Source organism: Varanus komodoensis, unplaced genomic scaffold (assembly GCF_004798865.1).
Source record: "Varanus komodoensis strain SLA01 unplaced genomic scaffold, ASM479886v1 scaffold10, whole genome shotgun sequence".
Lineage (NCBI taxonomy): Eukaryota > Metazoa > Chordata > Lepidosauria > Squamata > Varanidae > Varanus > Varanus komodoensis.
In genome coordinates this window covers 17,062,726-17,088,505 of record NW_025335269.1, presented here as the reverse complement: position 1 = coordinate 17,088,505, position 25,780 = coordinate 17,062,726, and the positions used below count along the sequence as shown (strand labels likewise).

The window sequence follows — 25,780 nt, the reverse complement described above, 5'->3', positions numbered from 1 at the left end:
CTTATGCTAGGAAAATGCAGTTTATATTACTGGTAGTATCAGATAAATAATCAAGTTGAATAAATTTGTTTATTCAAAGAAAATTATGTTCATGCTGTTTTCTTCTTAACAGAGAATTCTTGAATTGGAAAGTTCCCTTGCAAAGTGTTCACAAAATGACAAAAACCAGACAGAAGAAATGAATGTTCAGTTAGAATCAGAAAAAAATAAGCAGAATAAAGTAATTGCTGCTATGGTTGAAAAACATAAAGAAGAGCTTGAGAATATGAAGCGGCAAGAGCAGCAAATTTGGACAGAAAAACTAGAAATGCTAAGGCAGGGGCAACAGTCAGAAATACAGAAATTGGAAAGGCATCATGAGGAAGAAATAGCTAAAATTTTGAAAGAGAAAGAGACTTTATTTCATGCCCATATAGAAGAGATGAATGAGAGAACTTTAGAAAAGCTTGATGTGAAACAGACAGAGCTTGAAGCACTCTCTTCTGAGTTATCAGATACATTAAAAATCCGTCAAGATCTTGAACAGTGTCTGTCAAAGTTAAAAGATGAAGCAGATAAAGCAAAGCAAGAATTTGAGGCAAAACTGGATGAGCAGAAGAATCATCACAAAAAACAAGTTGAAGCTATCTTTAAAGATCAGGAAATATCTGAGAAAACATTGAAAGAAGAAATAAATCAACTCAAGCTACTCTTGGAAGCAAAAGAAAAATGCCAAGAGGAATTGGAAGATCAGTTGAAAAAAATAAAAGAAACTTTAGTAAAGACTGAAACTGAGAGTAAAAAGATGTCTGCAGACCTAGATGCCCTTTGTCAGTCCAGACAGGACAGTGTCAAAGAACAGGAAAGTATATATGAACAGAAGTTAACAGATTCACAACAATTGTTAGCAGATGTAAAAGCTGAAAAATCACACCTTGAAGAACAGATTGTAAAAACTGAAACTCAACTGAATGAAATCAAATCTGAATTAGACTCTCAGATATCCCAGGTAAATGATTTGAAATGTGAACTGGAAGAGCAAAAGAAAAAAAATACTCAGAATATTTCCTCTGTGACAGACCAATTTGAATCACAGTTAAGAGACCTTAGAGAAGAGATCAGTCAGGCAAAGAGTCGGTTTACTGATAAAGAAAATGAGCTTGCACAAATGAAGGGGCTGTTGAACCAACAAATTGATGAGCTTAAGCAGCACTTATCGGCCAAAGAGGAGGAAATGAATGTTTTAAAAGGTGAATATGAAATCAGATTAAAACAACAAGAGATAGAAATAGAGAAAGTTAATGAAAAAGCAAAGGAGATGCAAGCAATGTTGAAGAAGAAGCTTTCAGAACAGGAAGCAAAACTGAAAAAGGAGATTGAAAATAAACAATTGGAGTTTAGTCAGAAAGAGAAGCAGTTCAATTCAAAAATACTGGAAATGGCTCATGCCAGTTCAGCTGATGTAAGTGATGCTGTATCAAAACTGGAGAGAAATCAGATAGAACAGCTAGAAAGCCTTGCTGAAATTCATAGACAAGAGCTAGAAGAAGTTGTAGAAACATGGAAAAAGAAGATGAGTCAGCAGGCTGAAGAACTTCAGGAAAAGCATGAAATAGAGTTACAAGAAAAAGAAAAGGAATTAGCAAATGTGAGACAGAAAGTGACCACCTTAAGTGCTGAAAAAGAAGGGAATAATGTAGAAATTACTAGGTTAAAGGAAGAACAGACAAAGTGGGAGAAATCTATAAATGAGCTGCAAGACCAGCTGCAGCAGACACTAACTGAAGTAACTGCTTTGACACAGAAAGAGACTGAACTGAAAATGCGATGTGAGAAACTAGAGGGTGACCTCAGTTTGTGCTTGAAGGAGAAGATAGCAGTTCAGGAACAGCTTAGTGAAATAGAGGCAGTAGGAGAAAAAGAGAAGAATAGAGTTAGTGAACTAGAAGCTAAATTAAAAGCATCTGATGAACAGTTACAGGGTTTGAAATTATCAAATGCAAAAGAGCATGAGAAATATGAGAAAATTATTGATGCCAAAGATTTAGAGCTTCAACAACAAAAAGCTGAATTTGAAAAGTTTGTAAAGGACTCAGCCACACAGTTGGAGGACTATCAACAGAAAGCGGCAGCTTTGTTACAAACAAAAACTACTGAGCTGTTTGAAAAATTCAATGAAAAGATTTCTCCGGTAATTAGTAGAGTTGTACATTGTCAGCACCAGGCAACAATAATTAAAGAAACAATATTAAGGAAAACCTGTCAAATTCTTGACCTCAAAGCTCAACTTAAACAAATAACAGAGAGTCATGATATTTTAACAAGCTGTTTCCAAGAATCAAAGCAACACTTGCAGGAAAAGGAAAACTTGATGATATCTATGAAAGTTGACATGGAAAGGCTTGTAACAGAAAAAGAGCAATTGCGAAAAGAAGGAGGGCACCAGCAGAAAGCAGCAACAGAGAAGGAAACTTGTATCACAGAGCTGAAGAAAGAATTATCTGAGCATATTAATCTAGTCAGTTCCATGAAGAAGGAGGTGAATGAGAAGACACAGGAGATCACAGACCTTAACAAACTTGTCAGTGAATTAAACCTGAAACTTGAAAATAACAGTTCAGAAAAAGATTCTGCCACAGCAATGGAAAACAAACAACTCAAAGAGAATCAGCTAAAGTTAATGAATGAAGTGCAGGAATTGTCTTCCAAAGTTGAAACACTGGCTCAGGAAAAAGCAACAGCTCTTGAACAAGTAGATCACTGGATGAACAAAATGTCTGATTGGAAGAAAAAAGCCCAGTTAAGTTTTACACAGAACCATAATACTATCAAGGAGTTACAAAACAAAGTTGAATTGAGTAATAATCAAGCTATTGAAAAAGAAGAAGAATTGACTAGAATGAAGGAAGAATGTGATAAACAAACCAAGTATGTAGAACATTTGAAAGGCTTAATAGAACAACAGCAGAACAGAAGAGACAAACAGGACTCAGATTTGGTTGCTAAGTTAAAAATCCATACAGCAAGAATTGCTGAGCTAGAGGAACATATTGTTCGGAAAACAGCAGAAAATGATTCTTTAATGGATGAGCTCAAAAAGTACAATGAGCAAGACAGTAATCAGAAAGAACTGGCACAAAAGCTTGAACAAGCTCAAGAAGCAGTTGTAGAAAAGGATAATAGGCTTAAGGAGATGGAACAAGAAGTACTACTTTTTGAAAAGAAAATGCAGACTATGGAAATTGACCTTGAGGAAAAAGCAAAAGAATTTGAAGAAACAAAAATGTCTCTAATAAAAAGCAAAGAGGAAGAGTTAAAGGCTTTAGAAGACAGACTAATTTCAGAAACCACTGCTAAAATAGGAGACCTGAAAAAAAAGTCTGAACAAAAAATTGCTTCCCTTAGAAAGCAGTTCACATCTCAAATGGAAGAAAAGGAACAGCAGTATAGAGAAGATATGGAAAAGCAGTTACAAGAAAAAATGCAAGATAAAGAAAAGAAGATAATGTTTTTGGAAGAAAAAATTAGATTAATAGATTCAGAGTTAGAAAAGGAGACGGTACAGAAAATGGAAGCCATCAAAGTTTCCACAGATCAGGAAAACATACAACAGATGTATGAATTAAAAATTGATACATTACAAAAGGATTTATTGGAAAAAGAAAGACTGCTAAAGACCTTTGATGAAGAACAAAAGAAATGTGTTCAATCAAAGCTGGAGGTTCAGAATCAAAATGAGGAACTCTTCAAAAGGAAACAAGAAGACCAGTTCATAATTGAAAAGCTTCATCAAGAACTTGAGGAGCAAATTAAGAAACATGCCTTATTGCTTGAACAACACACAAAAGATGATTGTGACTTAGCATATCTCAAAGGAGAATTGAAAACCAAAGAACAAGAACAGCAAAATATGAAGAGTGTGATTAAAGACTTGCAAAATGAACTTGAAGAAAAGGAGAAAGAAGGAAAGTCTTTGCAACAAAAGATACACAGTTTTGATGAGGATGCCATTAAAGAGAGAGAACTGCACAAAATTGAGATGGGTGAGTTGACTGCAAAATATGATGAGAAGTTGCAGGGACTACAGCAGCAGCTAGATGAAAGAACTAGCCATATAAAAGTTTTGGAAGAAACCTCAGAAGAAAAGACCAAATCAGTCCTTGAGCTTCAGAAACTGCTTGATGAGATGCAGACCCAGCAAAAGGATTTGCAAGGTAAACTGGAAATGATTGAGCGGGAGAAACAGAAACAGCACAAAGAACTGATTAAGCTGCAGAAGGATTTGCGTACACTGCGGAAGGAGCATCAGCAAGAACTGGAGATACTGAAGAAAGAATCTTTGGAAGAAATGGAACAAAAAATAAAGTAAGTTTTCATAACTCCTTTTAACATTGCCATTCACCACTCATATGAATACTACAGTTGTGTGAAATAATAACATTGGCTTTACCCAATTTTACATCCAAACAAAAATACTTCCACAAAAATTGAAAACTTGCTGTAAGAATATATTGTCAAAGTCTTGGTCAAGTTCATTGGAAATGTTACCTTCTTAAGTGCGCACTCCCTATTCCTGTATCAGAGCACAAATAGGAATTAATTTTCAGAGACTTTAGAGATGTAGGAACACTTTTTTTTGGGGGGGGGGGGGGCATCAGGATCTTGCCAGGTTCACAAGTTTGGCTCCCTTTTGTCAGTGTCCTTATCAATTTAATCCTCTGCTTTAGCTTTTCCTTGCTAGTGAATACATTTTTTAAAAATTGCTTCACAGACTACCCTAGTAATAACACCCTTCCCTGAAGCTTCTCTCCTACACTCACCAGCCACTTTGCATTCTCATTGCACCCCATCTTCATGTTTGTCAGTTCCCTCTACTGGTTTCTGTTGCACACTGACATAGAGACCAGTAACTTAATGTTGTAAGCCGCCCCAAGGCTTCGGCGAATGGGGCGGCATAAAAATGTTTTAATAAATACATACATACATACATACATACATACATAAAATAAAATAACGAAACAGAAGCAGTTTTCAAGTCAGAACAAGTCCTGAGTGGGTAAACATATTCCAGTTTGAAGGCAGAGCAGGGACTGAGTTCAAGATCAGTGCACAAAGCAGCCAAATTTTAAGGCGTGCAAATTAGATAGAACATTTAAAAATACGTATGTTTCATGAGAGAGCTATAAAACTTAGAGGAAGATGATGCAAAATTCCTAGGAGTAGACATTCATACCTGCACGTTTGTGCAGAACTGAAAACAAATTGTTACTGTGATCAAGGCATTCTTCTATGTCCTTTATTCAAAATTTCTATGAAAACTATTTTTAATCCATCTTGATGTGGCAGGTTCTGAAAAGATTGAAGAATAACAGCTGCACTGCTGAGATAAAAGTGTCCTGTAAAGTTGGGTTGTCAACTATGCTACCCAGTGTGAGTTGTTTATGTGACAAACCGTGGTGCACCTAACTCAGCTGATATAAACTTAAGGCTATGGCTTCCTTTATGGGTCTGATACATTTTGTAATTGGTTCCACTTCTTCTGCCTTCATCTTTCTCTAGCATTATTGTCTTCTCCACTGAGTCTTGCATTCTCTTGATGTGCCTGAAGTATGACAACTTCAGTTTCATCATTTTTGCTTCCTAAGACAAAGCTATCTATTAGCTAATTTGCATATAGTTGGGAGAAGAAGAAGGGGAGGTTGTGCAAATATAAGCGCTGGGAAATAAACAGAGGAAAATTGTGCACCAGCAGTAACAGAGCAATTAATGCACAAAATGCCCTTCTCAGCTGTTAGATTTGCACAAATTTATTAGTCCAAGATCAATGCACAAATGTTCCCGACAGTTTTTCTTAAAAAAAAAAAAAAACCCTAAGAGTGGCGGAACTGGATGGAAAAATGGGGTACAAGACCAAAATTCACATTGGTTCTTCCAATGGGGACCCCATTCACTTGGTTCCATGCAGCTGCATACTCTATTTTTTAAAGAACTCTCAGGAAACTGCAATAACTGCATGGGTAAGTATGCCAAAGTAGAACTGTGCTACTGGTGGGAATTAATATCTCCCCTTTCTGGCTTAGATTCAGACTTGGGGAAGTGTTGAAAAGCTGGAATACACTGAGAAATATCAGTTCAACAATTACAATCAAGAGGATTAGATTGCTGAGTGTGAGATACTGTGTCTCCCTGCTCACATTTTTGCTGTACCTGCTTTTTCTGTTTTCAGGCCTTTTCATGTCATATATAGGTTTCTCAGTTTCCTTTGGTTTTAGTGTTCCCCTTGCCCTTGGCCAGTGTGTGCAAATTTGCCTGTAGGAGATCTTGCTATGCTAATCCTTTGTCTGTTACTAGCTGTGCTTTTTGCTCACCTTGACAGCTGAAGGCTAAAAGGACCATGTCAAGGCAAGACTACCCATATTGAAGAGCTCTGAGTATGCATTTGTGAAAGACCTGCAAAATAATAATAGTATTAAAAACAACAGCAATATCAACAACAACTATAATGAAGATATTTGCACAATTTTCTATGAGTAAAAGGAATTATAATAAGGTGGCAAATGACTGTCAGGTCCTCCAAAGTGCTGTTTGGGAATTGGTGGGATATTTGTCCCTGGTGAGAAAGGCAGTATGGATGAAACTATAGATTGTTGGGCATGGGGGTTTGATGCTCTTGTGAGTGGTTTTATAACTGATCCCCACAATCCATGATAAATTTGTCATCCCACATTTGGACAACACAGCAACCTATTGTGTGTATGAGAACCCTTGGAGCAAACCATGGGTGTTCATGGTGGCTTTTTTCCAAAAATTAAGCTACCCCACAGAAACCATTCTAGTTTTGCACAATATGAAAACCCATCATAGGTAGTTGCCCACAACAGGTTGTTTTGTCATGCAAATTAGGATAGTATTTCAGTAAAAGAAAAGTCCTTTAATACTTTTTCTTAGAATATGTGAGAAGAATCTAGAAATTTCTTTGTAGGAAATTAATATGTATTTTAGTTTATCTTTGAAACTGCCACAACTCATGACTTCTTGCTTTGCTGTGTCTTTATAGATATGAACAGGAGGACATTGAATTGAAGCACAACTCCACGCTAAAGCAGTTAATGAGGGAATTCAATACTCAGCTGGCACAAAAGGATCAGGAAATAGAAACAGCTGTAAAAGAAACTATCAGTGAGTTGGAACAATACCTTATATAAATTTTGTATGACTATTCTGGGAGGGTTAGCTTAGAGGGAAAACAGGCATACATTTGGAGAACAGCCATGATTTTTGTGTGTTTGCTTTTTCTGTTCAACTAGAGTTCTATGGGGCATACTAAAGGGAAGCTTAGATAACCAGGCTTGAACTTTCTGCCACTTCTGCATTCTATCCTTAGGTTTGAATTCTCATACAGTATTGTATCTTTGGGTATATACTTTATATTCAGGTATGAACATCCATTATAATTTCTGGAAAAAATAGGAATTATGCAGAAATTTCAGAAAAAGATATAGTCATAAATTTACAGCTATTGAAATAAACCTACATTACCATGTTCAGTGTTCTGTTGTTTAAAGTGTACATTCCACTTCTCTTCAAAACTAGCTTATAAATGTGGGTGTTTAGTTTGCAGCCCTGTTCTTACAAAGAGGCATTCTATTTCCAGAAATATGCACCATAGTTTCACCTCTGACCAATTAACACCTGCTATGTCACTATAAGAGGTGGCTAAAATTCATATTATTCATGTTTGACTCTGCTTTTTTACTGGAGCTAAGAATGAATAAGTTTGGGTGGACCTCTGCTTCATTTTGGATGATTCCCTCCTCCTTCTGTACCTCCTCCTTTATTGCTTAGGAGACTACATCTGGCCTCCTGAGCAGCTTTTCCGTGGCTGCATGTGGGAGGAAGAAACTTTCCTTCTATGAATATCTTATATTAACTTACCTTGGGATATCAATGTGTTCAAGCAATCTTTCCTTGGGTCTTCTAGGTTGCTTTTTCTGCTTACAAACAGAAAAAGCATCCTCATTCATCTTGAGGATGGCGCCAGATTGGCCCAATATAAAAGAACATATTAGTAGTTGTATTGGTAGTTGCACAATAACAGGAGGAGGAAGAAGGGATAATGGATTAGCAGCTGGATTCTTTCTGAACTTTCTGAGTGAAGTTGTCTGCTTATATGCTACTTAAGGTGCATCTCATTTCCTGCTTTTTCACAACATTGGCTTTCACAGTTCACTATTGAGCCAATAGGTTGCTTTTGCCTGAAAGAAAATACATTAATTTCATTTGGGCATTTAAAAAGATGCTAGTTACTTTGTCTTTCATGAATTTCTCTCTTTAGGGTTTCCTGTGGGACAGTGAGTGAGTGTTCACTTTTCTCCAGCATGTGTAGAATGTCTTGCTGTAATTTAAGTTTTAAATTAACAGCACAACCATGTATTGTATTAACACTGCAGACCATTCTTAAACAGGTAAAGCCCAAGAAGTTGAATCTGAACTGATGGAAAGCCACCATGCAGAGATAACTCAGTTAAATAAAAAGATCCTAGAAAAGGACGATGACCTACGAAGGACAGTTCAAAAGTATGAAGAAATACTTCAGGTATATATTGTACTACTTGATTTTTATATTTTGCAGATCAGAATGTAATTTTATACTGTACTATTGCACCCATAACACTAGCCCCATCCCCAATCTTCGACGCAAGTTTTGTGCAACTATTAACGTACAAGCATCTGGAACCATTTTAGCCTGGGTTGAAGCCTTGTATGGGAAGGAATTGGCTTTGATGTCCTGATGAATGATGGCCTTTATCAGGAGAAGGGCTATTTTCCCACCTGGCCAGAGGAAGAACAAGCCAGGTCATAGTTTCACTTTGGCAGATTACTGCCTTGTGATGATGCATGACCCAATAATTGTGATTTAAAGTAAACATCAGTCAACTACTAAACACACCAGCTACTTATAGACTTATTTAGCAAAATGAAGTTTATGTTAAGCTACAATTCCAAGTTTGCACATACGCTAAACCATACAGGGATTCTAGGTCATTTGTCCTTCTGGGTCTGTGGGAGGAGAAGAGCACTCAGTTTCAGCACTTAGCACAGGATCATTCTTGCTTGTGCATATAGTGCTAAACTAAGTTTTAGCCATAGTGCATGCAAATTAGTCAATGATGGTGACTTGGTAAAATCTTTCCAATAAGCCGCACTCTGATAAATTAAAACTAGGCAATAACTGTTCAGATAAATGCACTGCTACTTAAAGTTAGGGCACAAGCTTTAGTTTGTTAACTTGCAGATTAATCAGCTAAGTTTTAATTGGTGACCTGTGCACCTGCTTTGTTTTGATACTTATCTGTTTTAACAAATTTAAAAATTTGAAAGATGGCCTTTTAACAATGAATTTGTAAGTTGTATTATGCTGAAATAGCTCAGCAGGACTCTGTACTAAAACTGTGGTAACTACAAATTTATTTAAATTTTATCAGTTAGTAATAATCTGCTACAAATAAAGGTGTCAGCACAAAGGGTTGATCAGGCAGTTATTGCAAAATGATAGGATTTGTGTTGATAATTCATGGCAGCTACATTTTTAGGGGTACTGCTTATTGCCCACAGGATTTTATCCCTCTAATGCAAATATTTGGTTGTTATTGGTAGCTAACTTTAATACTAATTATTTTGCCAAAAATAATTTGAGATACCATAGGCTATTGAAAGAAATGGTTTTTTGTAAGACTTCAGCTTCTGGACTCTTCTGAACTGCCAACTAGTCATTTACTTTTAATGAAACACTCTGGTTGATCTATCTAATTAAATGACTTGCAAGTCGGTACAACTGGTAATTTATATTGCCTTTGATCTTGCAAATTGTACCTGAAATATGCTTAAAGTGTGTGCAGGGGCAGAGGGAAAGTTAGAGAGACTTACACGGCTTGTAGGATCATAGTTTAGGTTACCACATGAGTTAGAATATAAAGAATATGAATACAGGTGAGAAATCCTACATTTTTCTTGTAGTCTTTCACACCCGTAGGTAAAAGGGAGCATCTAGAATATAGACAATTAGATCTTAATGATGCTTATCATTGGATTTGTTAAATGGTGAGTTTGGTGTGCTTATTTGATGGTATTGAAAGAAACTTTTTACTAAATAAGGAAGGAATAGTGGATGGAAAAAGTTGTCTCAATCCCTTCTTCCATGGAGCTTGGCTTACTTCCTAGAGACAATGATATTATTTAAATAAACTATTGAATGTAATTGCATGTAAGTTCTTCACTTCATGGCATCTTTTGTTTCCCAACTTTTATTTGTGACATAACTCTTTTTCTCTGGAGTAACTCTGTTATGTGCAAGTAAGAAACTCAAGCTATTGGCCACACACAAGAGAAAGACGTGGAGGTAGAGGCCGATCACTCCAATCCTGTTTCAGCTTGAAAGCTGAATTCTCTTTCAGAGAAGCTCAGAGTAGCTACTTTCCAATGTTGGGCAGGGCAGAATGCACAAGTGATGAGCCCAGAGATGGTGTTCTGTTGGTTGGGACCTTGATGCTACTCAGCTCCTGGACTTGGACGCTTAAGAACACCCTATGAAACAGCAGTAGTATGGCGGAAGTGACCACATCTCCAAGTCTGTATTTTTGTTACACACTTGCTTTAGAGCAAGACTCAACATTGTTTTTAAAGAAACAAACATAGGTGGTGAAATCCATAATTTTTTCCACCCAATGTGGTGATAGTAATGGAATAATGTATGTTGGTTCTCTCAAATATGGGTTTAGGAGCAGAACATATTACAAGAACAAGCCCATGAACTATATAGGAAAAAACGAAGCACACTGAGAAGACACATTTTCTTCATATGGTATTATAGTTTTAATCACAAGTTGGGAAATAGAGTGTATCTTGAAGCACCCCTAATGTGTTAGTAATAATGCATTACATTACTGATTTTTGTAAGAAATAGCAAAAACAACTTGCTGGGAATCTTCTGCAAAGGGTTACAACATACCTTTTCTCAAACTGTACATCTCTACGTCTTCCTATTGTACAGATTTTATAAATAGTTTTGTTGGGAATAAAGGCTGAGTTACAAGATATAAGCATCTTTTTTTTAAAAAAAGAACATTCACTATTCTTAAAGTCCACAATTTCTCTTATTTTTCATGAACAAACAAAAGGCACTTGGGAAACCAAATTCCCCCATTTCCCCCCAAATTCACTTGCTTTCCCCCCAGTCCTTCATGCCTATAGATCTGACTTGATTAAGGAAGGGTACAGAATCTTGGCCCTTATTTTTTCAGTGCTTCCAGTTGTCTCACAAACGTCTCACTAATTTCTTGCATCTTCCTGTGGTAATTCTGCACCTGTTTCTGGCTTTTGATATTTGAATACATGTATAAATTCCATAAAAGATTATTGTCCTGCTTGGCAGTTTTCACAGTGTAGTTATTTTCATTCAATAAAGTGTAATAAGAACTGGCTGTATAGTTCTAGAGTTTTAATATAGAGAGAAGAATGATTTTATGAGGTTTCCTTGGTACATTTTTGTGCATGAATTAGAACTTCCACAGACAAATCAATTTATGTAGTTGGATTTTAAAAGTTTGGACATTAAGGCTGCATTGCAGCACTTATTTACAGACACATGACTAGGGCTTCTGCAGTTGAAGATGATGGAAGTCAGTCTGCATCCTATATGTGGCATGTGGTATAGACATGAATGGATTTCTTTTTTTATTCTGGAGGCACGAGAGGAAGAAATGACAGGAAGGGTAACTGAACTGGAGAAACAGCTGGAAAAATTACAAGAGGAGTACAAACAAAGGCTGGCAGATGAAGAAAGCTGGAACAGTGGTGAAGTGAGTTGGAAAACATAATTTCATGTATTTTACTCAGGGACGTGCTATAACTATTAATTTGTATCATGTTGGACTTACGAGATGAATATTCTGCATGATCAATACGGATCATGTATTGATTTTTTAACCTTTGTTCGATCTAGCTATTGTAAAAGTGCTTACTGGGGTTTTAAAAACCATGTCTTCTTCCTGTCATATTTGAAACTCTAGTTCTGTGCCACAAAAACTGGATAACCTCAGGAACTGAACTATACTTAGCTGCCCTGGTTTTATATCAACCATAAGCCAAGTTTTTAATTTGTTCTGATTTTAAGATATTTTATTGCACTTTTATTGTTTTTATGGATTGTTGCCCAGAGAACTTCAGCTGTGGGGTGATATAGAAATGAAAATAAATAAATAACTAGTGATTTAGGGTTTGCTTCATAAGCTACATTTCATTGAAATGCAGTGGCAATTTAATTACACGGGTCCTAATGATTTTAATGGAAACTAAGTGCGACTATGTTAGTATGGATCCAGCGAATAAATGTTTCTTTTGTGTATCTCTAGTACACATGAAGTATGGTTTCAGGTTGACTTCACACATTAGAATATAAACTCCTCTGTGAAAAGCAGAATCTTTCTATGACTTACAGATATTGTTTATTTTCTTGCATTACACTGGAAGCATAGTAAAAATATAATTCAGCTTGGACTTTATCTCCTACATCAGTGTAAGGTGCAAATCTTCATATGATTTAACATAGTCTGTAAATAGATGACTTCATAGGTGAAAGAGACCTGCCATTTTCCTAAGCTGGCATTCAGGAGTATGTCTGATTTTTCAGTAGAAAACAAATTTCTGTCACCCCATCCACACCTTTGAGAAATCAGAGATGAAATATTTGGAACAGATGTGGGCACATAGTGTATTTTATATTGGTTTCAATGTTTTTATTAGTAATTGGGCTTTTCATTGTATTTCAATCTGTACTTTATTCTATTTTATATTTTATTTTGTATTTTGTTGCTGTAACCCACCCAGGCAGCCATATGGCTAATGAGGCATGTTAGAAATTTAATAAAATAAAATAAATAGTTTCCATAGCAGTGAAGGCTAAGCTAGTAAATAGGGACAATTGTCACTCATACCAAACCCACAGTTCAAATGAAACCTGCACTGTGCATACAAATTTGACTGATATTGTAAGAATTGTATTAGATGATAGCCAGTTGTGAACATGGAAGGCAACATGGCACTGCTGTACATGTGGCCATTCTAGCAGGGATAATGTCCACAACAGTCTCCTCCTGGTAACTGGTAATGCTTTGCTCCCAGTTACCGTTACAACCAGGGCTGGAAGGCTGTGAGTAGTAAGCTTGCGGGTTGACCTTGTGTTTGTTCACTGTATGCCAGTTTCAAGGGGAAGTTACTTTATGCATAGAGTTCAGGCATTGCTGCACAATCATCCTAAGCTCTTTAAGTATGCAAGACCTCAAATTGCTGCCCAAGTGCCAAGTACTGCTGGTTAACTATTCCCTATGAAAGTTATAGATACATCATATGATTTGATTAGGATTTATTTCCATTCATTATCCACTGTCCAAGATACTTAAGTTACTGTTCCTTAAGTTATGGAGCTTCTTTGCACTTAATGACAGCCCACTAGTTTAAAACAGATGAGTTGTTGGGGATTAATGGGTATGCTGACTCCAGTATAACTACTTCTGCTTTTGCCCCACAACCCATCAACGCCTAAACAACCCATCGGTCCAGATTTGGATACCACATTCCACATCTTAACAATAAGTTAATTGTGTGCTGTGGGGTGAACATGGAAGGGCAGTGGGCAGTCTGCCAGTTCATGCTACCAGGTAGCTAACTGAACCATTTTGCAATAAGCTTATGAAGTACAGAATTATGTAGTGGCATGTTAACCGACTTGTATAGATGATAAATATTTTTAATGATTTCTGTTCTATAGCTTAGAGAAAATATCTTACTAAATGGTCTTATTTTCTTTATTGTTTTAGATTACAATAGCAGAACTTCAGGTAAGATTGGTTCAGTGAATACATTTATGTTGTTTTCTACTAAAGTAAAATCACTAGACATTTTCTTACGCTGTTGGCTATAATATTGATCAAAGATACCAAGATAGCTTTTGCATTCTGTGTAAACATCATGACCACTATGAGAATAGAATATTAAACTAGCTGGACCTTTAATCTGATTCAGTGTGGCTCCTCTCATATTCTTGTATTGTGTTATCCTGAGGTGTTCATGTTGTGTTTCAGGCCCAGCTAGCTCAGAAAACAACACTTGTGAATGATTCCAAACTAAAGGAACAGGAATTCAAAGAACAGGTAAGGAACTGATTGGAAAAAGAAGGAGCTTGAACTTTAGTGCTTAGGTATATTCTACCTTACTTTAGGAATAATTTAGCATGGCTATAAAAGGACACTTAAAAACAGATTTCCCGCTCTTACGCAGCCTATTAAAAGGCTTTTAAAAGAAGAGAATGTCTTAAACATTCACACAAATCTGTGTGTAGCTTGCAAAACCAAGATCAGACTACAAAATGCAATTGTTTCAAACTAGTTTGAATGTCATTGCTACCAGCTATAGTTCTCTGCCCTGTGAAGGAAAATAAAATTCTCTGCACATTTTCAAAGTTGTAACCCTCAGGGTTCTTCAGGGAAAGTCTTGAATGGTAAACTGACTACAGGCCAGTTTAAGTTGTACTACAGCTTGTTTCCTTTCTCTGTTCATCATCCTGTAATCCAGAGTCATATGTTTCTGTAGCTGGCACACTGACTTCTTCTGTCCACAATCCACATTAATGCTAGTAGACAGAGAAGTTCGGCCTTTTGTGCATAAGGAGGTGTTGAAATAAATAAAACCTTTAGGAAGGGTAGTGCTTAAAAAAATCCTAGCATATTTGATCCTGCCCTTTCTCCAAAGAGTATACACAGCTACCTGAGAGACTCTGGATAAAGTCTATTCGGTAGATAGGTGATATTTGAACCTTAGTCCTAGCCCAAACTTCTAACCCTATACCCTGCTAGTTTTTAGTGTGCATAGCTGAGCCCTTATGAACCAGAAACAAGGAGGGTTCTTTTTCTTTTGGGTCACAGGGTTGGAGGAGAACATAGTTAGATAATTCATTTTAATTAGATATATTTAACTTTAATGGAAATAACACTCCATCTTTACTAATGTTAACCAGAATGTCTAATAAACATTAATATTATTGTAGTAGGTTTTGAAGGAAAAGATACAAAATACTTAAAATCCACAGTTAACGCAATTGAGGGGAAGGGGATTGATAACCTGGGGTTTTTCTTTAATGTTCCCTAAATTAAGAAGCATCAGTGTTGAAACATATTCCAAAGACATCTCAGTTCTGTTTATTTTATCCTCCTCATCCATCACTTTATTTTTAGATTCATACACTACAAGACCGGTTGAAAAATTATGAGAAGAGCATGTATGTCACAACAGTTGAAACTCCTTACAGAGGTGAGGAATGTTTATCTTGGCACTGAGCTACAGAATAAAGCCTATTTAGAGCTGCAATACTATGCATCTTTACTTGGGAATAACTCCAGTTGTTCTATTTCCTTGAGCTACAAATAGGTTAGCATTGAATGTTGTCATGGGACTAGAACTAATCACATTGTGCTAGTATAAACCAATACTTAACACAATGTAACTAGCACAAGGAGAAAAGGTGTTGATTTTAATACTTGATAATAGTGATATATTTGTAGTATTGTATTTCCCAGATACCCTCCTTTATGATATTGAAATGAACCATACAGCTCTTGCCATGCATCTGTGGTCCTGTTGGTACATTTTACTTAGACTATGTATTTTTTTTAAGGACTGCCCTAAACGTTTGCATATATTAGGTTAATATTATACTGAAATGTAGCTCTTTGGGATAACTATCAAGCTCTTTTCCTATATGAAGAAATATAAATGAAAAACCTTGCAATGAATTTTAAAATCCACATAGATTTTCTAAAATCTATAAATCTAAAGACTAGATGTTTGTTCACTTCCATTCATGGACCTTTTTGCATGTGTGTATACATGTTCTTCTTTGGAAACAAAATTATATAAATCCCACTAATAAAAACATAGTTCATTTTTTCAGTCATTTTCATTCCAAATAATTACACAATATGGAAGCTAGACGTTCACAATAGTCTGTTATTATGCATTGCTATATAAAAACTCTTGGTGTCATAGGAGTACTGGAATAAAGGCACTTGAGTAGCTAACCTTGATTAAAAGATGTCAGTCATGCTTTTCTAGAACTTGGAGATGCTCTAAGGCTGAGTTTCTATAAGTTTGGTGGAGCCCCAAACTTAGAGCCTGGTTTTTCAATAACTAACTAACTATTTACCATGTTTATCACAATTTGGTCACTGGGCATAAGTGTAAGTGTATTATTGCTTAAGTTTATTGTATAGATCTATATATAAAGATGTGTGTAAAATGCTGCCTTTTCTCTTTGCAGATATGAACCTCTGTCATTCAGATGTGTCTCTCTTTGGTGAACCAACAGAGTTTGAATACTTAAGGAAGGTGCTGTTTGAGTATATGATGGGCCGTGAGACAAAGGTATACCTCATGCTCAGTACACATAATTACAATGTTAAGAATAAATGTGAGAATGGCACCATTGCACAGATTGCAGTATTGCGAATCCCTTACATTATGAGTTAAAGAAGAGCTTACTTAAATAAATGCAGCATGGAGGGGATGGAGACTGCTTTCATCGTGACTTCAGTTTTAGGAGTGTGTTACAGTGGCTTTGAAATTGCTTAGGCAAATGACCACATTTTCAAATATAAAATAATCACTGTCATGTTTCTAGATGCCACACATACCATCATGTCCTACTGTGTTCTAGAATCAGAGTTATTACCTATTCAAAGGAATGTTATTTTTTAGTCTGTTAAGGCTTTTAACAGGCTCTAAGCTTTTAAGCTGTCTTAAGCTGTTAAATGTGAGCAAAGAGGGCTAGGCTACTGAGAAATACAAATATAAAGTGATCCTGCCCATTTGTTAAAAGATAATTTTATGCCTAGGTTAGGAAAAGCCAAACAGGATATAGTTAAATAAACAAAATCATGGTTTTCATGGTTAGGGCAAGTGCTAAAATGAAAATGCTTCTGAATTATTAATACTTCGGATCAGGGTACTGCTGAAGTTTTTGAATAAGTGTCACACAACCCTCAATGAAAATGTGTAGAATTATAAAACCCACATATAAGACTCATTACTCAGCTGGGCTTCAGTTTATCTGGACTTAAATTTCCATAGCTATTGTCCAGAATCTAAGCTAATCTTTCTCATATTTAAAGTACATGGTTTATTAAACTTGTTAAAACAGGTTGGATTCAGACAATTTGTGATACTTCCAAAGCTACTATTTTTCGTATGACTATGCATATGAAGATTAAGTAGCATGTTGTTGGATGCTTGTGATCATTATCCAGCCAGATAGAGTGTTTATTTGGAATTAACTTGCACCCTAATGTGTAGGTGTTCTGTATATTTTATGTCTGAATTATTTCTTAGTTGGTACACTTACGTTTGTTTGTTTATTTATTTTATTAAATTTTATTATATATATCTCCTGCCTTTTTTCTAACATAGAACTCAAGGCAGCTTGCATCATTCTCTCTTCCTTTCCATCTCATCTAATACCCAAAAGGCTTATGAAATTCATGCGACAGATAGCTGTGTAGATATTTACATCTAATTCTGTAAGAAAATTCTTTCAGGAATTGTAGTATCAGTCTGTGTTTTGTCTGGCTGTCTCTTATGTCTGGATTGTAGTACTAAAATGACAGGGATCATGATCTTAGTCTTTTGTTCCTTTTCATATTACATTATCCAAGATAACTAAATGTATACAAAGTTCTTCTGGGCGCCCTTGCACTAATTTTTCCACTGTGAATTGCTTTTATTGTTTAACTTGGGCATCGAGTTGAAATAATGCATTTAATTATTCCTATGGTTAACAAATGATCCAGTGACACTGTACATTCATCATCTTCTTAACTCTTTTTAGTTTTCCTGAGGTTCTGCTTGTGTACAGTAGCTTTTTTTTCCATTATGAACAGGACTGTCAGCAAAAAAGAGGCCATATTTCAGAGTTCCTGGCAAATTCAAGTTCATAAAACTTTCTGTTATATATTCCTTACTGATTGTTTGCTCTCTGCCAGAAATAGCAACCAGAAAAGATGTTATTTTTGAATTCAGCTTGTTTTTGATATCTAGCAACAGAGTACCCAGTTGCATCTGGACTATTGTAACAAACTATTTATGAAACTTTAAAGACATAAGGCATTGTTTGGAACTTGTAGTCAACATTAATTTTAAGCATAGTTGGCATATTAATAATATAAATCTATCATATATAGTTTAAATAATACTTGGACTTATCATAATTATACATGCTATTATGTTAACATCAGGTTCCAATATGGCTTTATGAAATGGAAAACAGATCTGCTGATTTCAGCAAGAAAGTAACTGAGATTAGTTTTAGTCACAAATATAAGTATTCATGTGACAAAATTACTGGACACAGTATGGCAAAGGTACAGCTGGAAATCTGTGCACACTTGCTTTAGTGAAGATCATACTGATATAAAAAAAGACTTGCTTTTAGATAAACATCCATAGGATTAGGTTGCATATCCTTTTGAAAACAGTAGATTAGGACTTAGTAATGATTAATTGAAAGCCATCTTGATTTTTAGTACACTTGGTCATGACTAATTTTTGCTGGAGAAAGTATAAGCTGGGAGAAAGTACATATTTGAGAACCTTAAATTCTGCTTAAATGTATCATTTCACAGATGCTGTTCTTTAGATGCCAGTTAGCCAAATGCAGCTCCAGATAGTGCAGTTACGTCCTCCATAGATGTTCATATGGTGGAAAGGCTCTTTTATCCAAGTTACCATTCACTTGCAGCTGCTGCAGCCCCCTTTTTTCTGACTTCACCTTCACCCTCTGTAGAGCATCCACAGCAGAGAAATATTACTGGGCTGAATTTACTAATTCTTTTTTAAAATATCCTACAGTTCAGGTACTTACTCTGTACTCAGAGTTGCTAACAAATAAAATACTCTATAAAATACATTTTGAAAGATAATACAGTATAATCAAATCAGAGATTGGTGTGTCATAAAACAAACAGCAAAAACATAGCTCTTCTGGAGAAATGAAACAGGAAGCTTTCTGCATTAGTGCAAACACCTTCAAAAGGGTGGAACAGTAAAGCCTTCTGAGTCATGGTTTAGGTAGGGCCATAGGAACACAGAAGCTACCTCAGCTACTGAATCAGACCATTGATCTATTTAGTATTGTCAGCATTGACTGCAGCTCTTCAGGGATCCAGCCAGGAGTTTTGCCAGGGTTTAAACAAGGGACCAGCTGAAGCACTACCATGCTGGGTATAATATAGAAAGGGGCATTTCCATCAGATTGTAGGACACTTCCTAGCTGACATGGGAGAGTTTGCTTTACGCAGTTGAGCTGCATTAGTACTTGTGGATCAAAGATCAGGACAGTTAAATTCCACTGCCTGCCACTAAGTGCCACTAAGACCTATTTCTCACAAACAGCATATGTTTTGTTCCTGGGTGGAAGCCTGGCTTCATCCAGTTGAATACTTCTTGTATGCAAAATTAACTCCATATAGAAAACTAATTGCAGAAGACTAGCCTTGCCTTTCCTATGCGCAGGGTTTTATTTATTTTAGTATGGAAGAGCAATCAGTCATGTGACTCTGAAGTAGTGATACGTTTACCAGCTCCTCTGTTGTTGCTTATGCGAACTAGGCCTACGGCTGTTTTAATTTCTCCCCAAAGCAAGATCAAAATTAGGACATAAATGCATATTGGGAATGGATAGTATATGAGCAGCTTATCTGACATCAGTTTTTACTTGTCCAGTGAATGGATTGATAGCAAAGCTTTCCTGAGGTCCTGTGGTTAGAAATGTGCAAAAATTGCTTGTTACAATCTGACATATTGTGAAGCAAGTATTTTGTATCATTGGTGTCCTGTTTATCAGATCTCATTTGCTTTGTTTGTAAACAAAAATTGGATGTGAAGCACAGCTTGCCAAAATACCTTTTTTAAAAAGTAGTAGCATTCTGTTGTCGTGAGAAGTGGAAGCCTGTCATTGCATAATGGCTCACTTTTTAAAATTCCACAGTATGGCAACCTGCCATACCCCTCTCAAACAAATAAATGCCATTATTAAAGTCTGCTTATTTCACTTACAATAATTCCATGATGGGACTGGCAGTTAATATAATCAGAATCATTTTAATTAGAAAAGGATAAGCTTAATCATTGCAGTTTATGGCACAATCAAATATATGCTGGCCGATTTGAAAGCAATATTAACATGGACCTAGTTACCACCCTTTGCCATTCTTTTATTGATAAACTAAAGTATGGTTCTTATCTGCCCTTGTTCAAAAGATGCTGCATTGCCCATAGGCCTAACTTCTCTTGGACTTCCAGCATCCTTTTTGTTCAGGGATCTTTTGATGATAAATGCTGCATTGGTAGAAAATAGTATTTTGTTCTGGAATATCATACTATTTTATGTATGCTATATTTTAAATAGACTATAAGAACACTTGGGGTTTTTGCATAGGGTGCTAGCTAGGGCATATTTTCAAATGACTGAAAATGTATATTGTTGTAATGTGCTGTAATTTGAATAACATAGATTTATTTATTTATTTATTTATTAAAACTTTTATATGCCATCACCACATGCCTCGGCATCTCGGGACGGCTTACAACATAGAATTAAAACAATAAAACAGTAACAAGTACAGTAAAATTCTATAAAAACAAAAAGCGACTGTTAACGATAAAATTAACATTTACTATTGATTTACTATTGATCTTTTTTCCAGGCGAAGACCTTTTTATTTAAGCGTCATTTTAATTGTTAACAGTATTTGCTTATTTTATCTGGCCAGTGCCAGTGTTCTTTTATATTGTTATTTATTTTATATTGTTATTTTTATATTGTTATTTTTGTATTTTTCTTCATGTTGTGAGCCACCCCGAGGCTTCGGCGAATGGGGCGGCATAGAAATGTTTTAATAAATTTAATAGTAAATAAATAAATAAATAAATAATGACTTGTTAGAATTAAGAGCATCTGTGGATTTTGAATTGTTTTGTGGTACTGGAGTATTTGTAGGACTATAAACTGAGTACATTTGGTAATCTTGATTCCCATAAAATGAATTGGAAAATGAAATGTGTACACCCAAGCATTTTTAAAAACACACTTCTGTAAGCACTTCTAAAAATGCAATGCACTTTTTTGATAAATCAATAGAATCAAAAGTGCTGTTTAGGTGATCAGACTCTTGTCATGACAGTTATTTTATTAACATCTTCTTTAGACAATGGCAAAGGTCATAACTACAGTGCTAAAATTCCCTGCTGACCAAACACATAAGATACTGGAACGAGAAGATGCACGGACACAGGTAAGCTATAATAAGAAACAACACAGCAGTAGTTTTTATTTGTGTCTGCTTTTATTTAAGGTGAAAACCACCTGAGTGTCACTCATCTAATATTGTCCCAGAAGGATTTTATACTGGAAAATTAGTTTAGTGGGTAAGAGCTCTGGATAAGGAAACTCTGCTGTTGATAGCCAGGCAAACATTAATTCTAGAGGACACTGTGCATATCTGTACTATGGCAACCACAATCTCCTGCCAAAAATAAAGTCTTGATTTATCTGTCTTGCAGTTGGTATAGAAGTCAGAAGAAACCTATGTAACCTGATCATTAATGTGGAGAAATCCTTTGACATTACTGAAGAGTGTTCATGTGTGCTTGCTTGTGCCTTTTTAAATTGGTGCCAGTCAAAAATTTAAAAAGCCTAAACTAAGCCTTCAACTGTTGCTCTTTCACAGATTTAAAATGGGTACCAGTCCAGTTTCCATCACAGCCTCTCCTATTTTGAAACAATTTATTTTGAACTTGGTTCAGTTTTTATCCCAGTTCTGATGAAACGAGTGGTTATAAATTTACCTATCTGTACCAAAGCCTGATTCCACTTTGGAAATTGGAATATTGAAAAGCAATTACGTAAATTAATAAACAAGAAGCAATCTTAAGATTATCAGGGTTTATCCAGCTGCTACTTTTTAATAAGTGTAGGGTTTATAGGTTCAGCAGGAGAAGCTGTTGATGAGAAAAGATGTGTGTTTGGATCATGGGCACAGGAAGGGTGGATTGTGACCCTGAAACCTCCCTTCCTTCCTTTGCATATCTGTTTTCTTTAATGTTCAAAGAGAACCCTGTTTGGTTTTGCTCACGAAATACATTAATCTAGAGCAGAGTAGTTTAAATATGCTTTCTCTTCATTATTAGTTCACACTATAAACAGAAGTAAACATGATGGGAATTTTTTTCAAAACTTGATTTTCTGACAGGTCACATTTTGAGATTATTCTCCTTTGTGTTGCCACGACTGTGCCTGAGTACTATTAAAAGACCACTGCATTCATGGTTGCTTTACATGCATGCGATAAAAGCAACTAAAAGAGGGTTTAGATTCTGTGGCAGGGCTTTCAAATGACTGGACTATATAACTTTATTGGGAATTTATGAGCACCAGCACAGTGTGTTTTGTGATGAAATTTCAGGTTAATATGTGGAAGTTCTGTTCAAAAGTAAAATGTTCCTATCAGTTCCTTTTCCTGTTTGGCTCCTTTCTCTAAAAACAATCCTGTTTTAATGCATACTAATCTTTATTATGTGCTTTTCTGTCAGTCCTAAACAGATGTGGGGTACTGATTTTAATCCTGTTTAATTTTGCATGCAAATGTTAGATGAGATGGCAGGTATCAGGTCCAATATGTCATTTTGTGCTCATCAAAATAAAGCAGAGTGCATCTATGCCTTTTGGAATACTATCTTCCTTAGTAGAGGAATAATATAACTGACTCACCTGAAGGAAGGAGAGGCAAAGAACAATTGTAAAGCATGCTCTTTACAATTGTAAAAACTAGTCCATTTGTGCAGGCTCAAGCATTGTGCATGTGCATTGCATGAAAGAGGCAGCACTCGGCTCTTGGTCAACCCTAAGAGTGTCTGAGATGGCTCTCATTGCTGTTGGTAAAACCTGCTCAACCTCTGCGCTTTGCCAGGTGCTGTGCAAAACAGAGAAGTGCCATTGTCAATCGTGGGTATCCCATTTGCTGTGGCCAAGCCTCAAGAAAAATAGATGTTTAACATTTCTAAATTCATATTTGCTTTTATTAACACAGTAACCCAATAAGCTGTTCTTTTCCTGGCTTTGTAGTTCACTTCAACTCACAGTGGTATCTTCTGAATAAATCATCAATGCTTTAGTTAGCATGTGGGTGAGTGTTGCCTAATACATAACAATATTTGCTTTTTCTTCTTTGCAAAAATAAAGTATTCTTTACACTAACAAGCATGCTGAGCACTTGTTCTTACCATATTTGCTTTGCAAAGCCCCCATTTAAACTTGGTTGGAGATACTCTGGGAGACTAAGCCTTCCCCTTCATTGTTTCCCCATCTCAAAGTTCCCCAATCAAAGCAGCCACCAGCCACAGAAAGGGAAAAAGAAGGGTACTCGTATTGTCATCTCTGCCCTGATTAACGTCAGCTTCTGGCAGGAGACATTCTTGTATGGGAAATGGCATGGAAGGAACAAGTTCAACCCCAGCACTTTATTTTGATCCAAATACTCTCATCCCCATGGCTGCTTTTAACCAAAGAAAAAGATGCCAAAAGATCCCATTTCAGATTTCCCATGGTTTGTGTAGATTGGTTTTTATTTGTCCAAATATACTGCCACAGGATTGGGTTCATGCAATACAAGAAAGCAAGTTTATTGGCCTCATTGTTTTAGAGGGATTTTGAAGTGAGATGTTTATGTTACGTATTTTAATCTGCTTTTCTTTACATAGATTCTGTTTTGTTGCTCTGCCACTTCTTCCCAGATAATTTCATGTTGCTCAAACTTCAGACAATATTTAGAATTGGATTTTTAGAACACCTTAGTAGTGAATTTTATTATAAAGCATGCAATTCTATTGAGATTATGCTTAACTGCATATTTAAAACAATAGCTTACTTGAATTACATTAAAGAATGCAAAAGTAATGGAACATGTCTTTAGATTTCCATGCTGCAGAGTTCATAGAGTTAATGTAACAAGACATTTCAACATATTTATATTAAATAATATGGGTGGGAAATTACTCAAGATCCTGTTAAGCCATTATGTTAATGTTGCAGTGTATATTAAAGCAAACAGAAAATTTCTACAATTTTTTTGTAGAAAAAGCTGTTTCAGTTGCCTTTAGATGCAATTCCTCACATTTTAACAAATAAAATTGTGTTTATAGGATGAATACATATGTTTGATATGATAAAATCTAAGTTGGGCTGTCAGTGTATCATTTTGATAAGCTTTAAACACTTAGAAGATGTCATTATAGGTGGACATTCCACATTCTTCCATAAGACAACTAGTACTGTCAGACCTCCAGAGGGTCATACAAAACTCATAGCACAAGAAGCGTAGAGGTTTCAATAGAGGTTTCTTGTAGTCTGGCCTGGAAGCTTAGTATTTTTCCCATTTTTAACCATCTGGCTGTGTCGCATAGTCATTTAGCTGTGATAAGCAGCATTTAAGTTGATCTCATTACTTTCACAGTATCCTAGAATGTGGTGCTGATTTCTGAGTCAGAATCATTTCAGTATATTCCTCCTTCTGTAGTCATTAGAAAAGGCCATTGCTTCCTAGCCCAGCTGTTGAGGTATTCATGTATCTGTCTTGAAAGAAAATTACTCCTGTTTGCTTTTACTTAATTTACATTTCTCTTTTCCTCTGCTCTTGTCCTCCAGTCCTGGTTATGATCATCTTCCTGAAGAACTTGTGGCACATGCACTTTGTAGCAGAAGACACTGCTTTCAAATCAGATCATATCGCCACCTTAGTTTATTGGAGAACGGATTAGAGAAGAACTGTTATTCAGAGTCCCACATGAAAGGAGCAAAACAAAGAATACTCATGGGTTAGGAGCTAGTGCCATGAATATGGTTAAGCCTTGGGGAGAGAGTCTTTATCAGGTGATGAGTGCTTAATCTAGACACAGTTTTCTATTTTGTTATGGAGTTTTTTTTAAGATGAATGAAACTGAAATGCTTGCCTCACTGCAATATCTCAACACAGATTTTACAGGATGTCTCTAAAAGAATTAATAGTTCAACTCTCCTATTTATTTTATTACATTTTTTGACTGAAATAATTGTGCAATACACTTTGGGTGGGTAGTGGGTAGACCTTGGTGATTTACCTGGTAAGTTAAGTCATTGTTGACTCTTTCCCCCCTCCCAATTTAATCTATTGATTGTTTGGTGAAGGCCATTTCTTTTAAGCTTTTGCTTACAATGAATCCACATTGCAGTACCTCATTTGTTTATTCCTAGCTTTTGTACTTATATTTTGTGGGGAAGAAATTTACACTCCTGTAAATTGTAAATAGTTACAACCTAATTGTATCATAAGCTGATCTCTGACTGTTGGCAGTGCTAATCTTGCAGAGCGGGAGAAAATAAAACTTCTATTTACTGTACAAAGCTGCAACCTGTTGTGCTTGTTAATAGCTCGAGTTACTGACTAATAATTTTGTTAATATTTTGCTCCCAATGTCTCAGATCTTTCTTCTGAAACACAGTAATAGGAAACTAGTGGTGCTTTTTGCTGATGTGAATCTGGATAGCTTTATGGCATAACAGACCAGCAGAAAAGGTACATTAAAGGAGACTGTCAGAAGTGGAAGCAGTGGTTTTTGCTTAGCGCTATTAGAATAAAGTTGTATAATCTCATGAAAGCTCTGTACA

The 25,780-nt window shown here is 35.9% G+C and overlaps 1 protein-coding gene across 2 annotated transcripts in view; it reads left to right on the top strand.

Moving 5' to 3' along the window:
* The window catches only part of GOLGA4 (golgin A4), a 72,571-nt gene extending 47,048 nt beyond the window's left edge, over nt 1-25,523 (top strand). For both annotated transcript variants that reach the window (XM_044454895.1, XM_044454886.1), the window contains 10 exons: nt 113-4,344; nt 7,037-7,158; nt 8,445-8,575; nt 11,724-11,837; nt 13,854-13,874; nt 14,118-14,186; nt 15,267-15,342; nt 16,349-16,452; nt 21,288-21,374; nt 24,782-25,523. In XM_044454895.1, the coding sequence (XP_044310830.1) occupies nt 113-4,344; nt 7,037-7,158; nt 8,445-8,575; nt 11,724-11,837; nt 13,854-13,874; nt 14,118-14,186; nt 15,267-15,342; nt 16,349-16,452; nt 21,288-21,374; nt 24,782-24,793 (4,968 nt within the window). In that variant the 3' untranslated portion in view covers nt 24,794-25,523. The remainder of the gene's footprint in view (nt 1-112; nt 4,345-7,036; nt 7,159-8,444; nt 8,576-11,723; nt 11,838-13,853; nt 13,875-14,117; nt 14,187-15,266; nt 15,343-16,348; nt 16,453-21,287; nt 21,375-24,781) is intronic.
* The last annotated feature ends 257 nt before the right edge of the window (nt 25,524-25,780 follow it).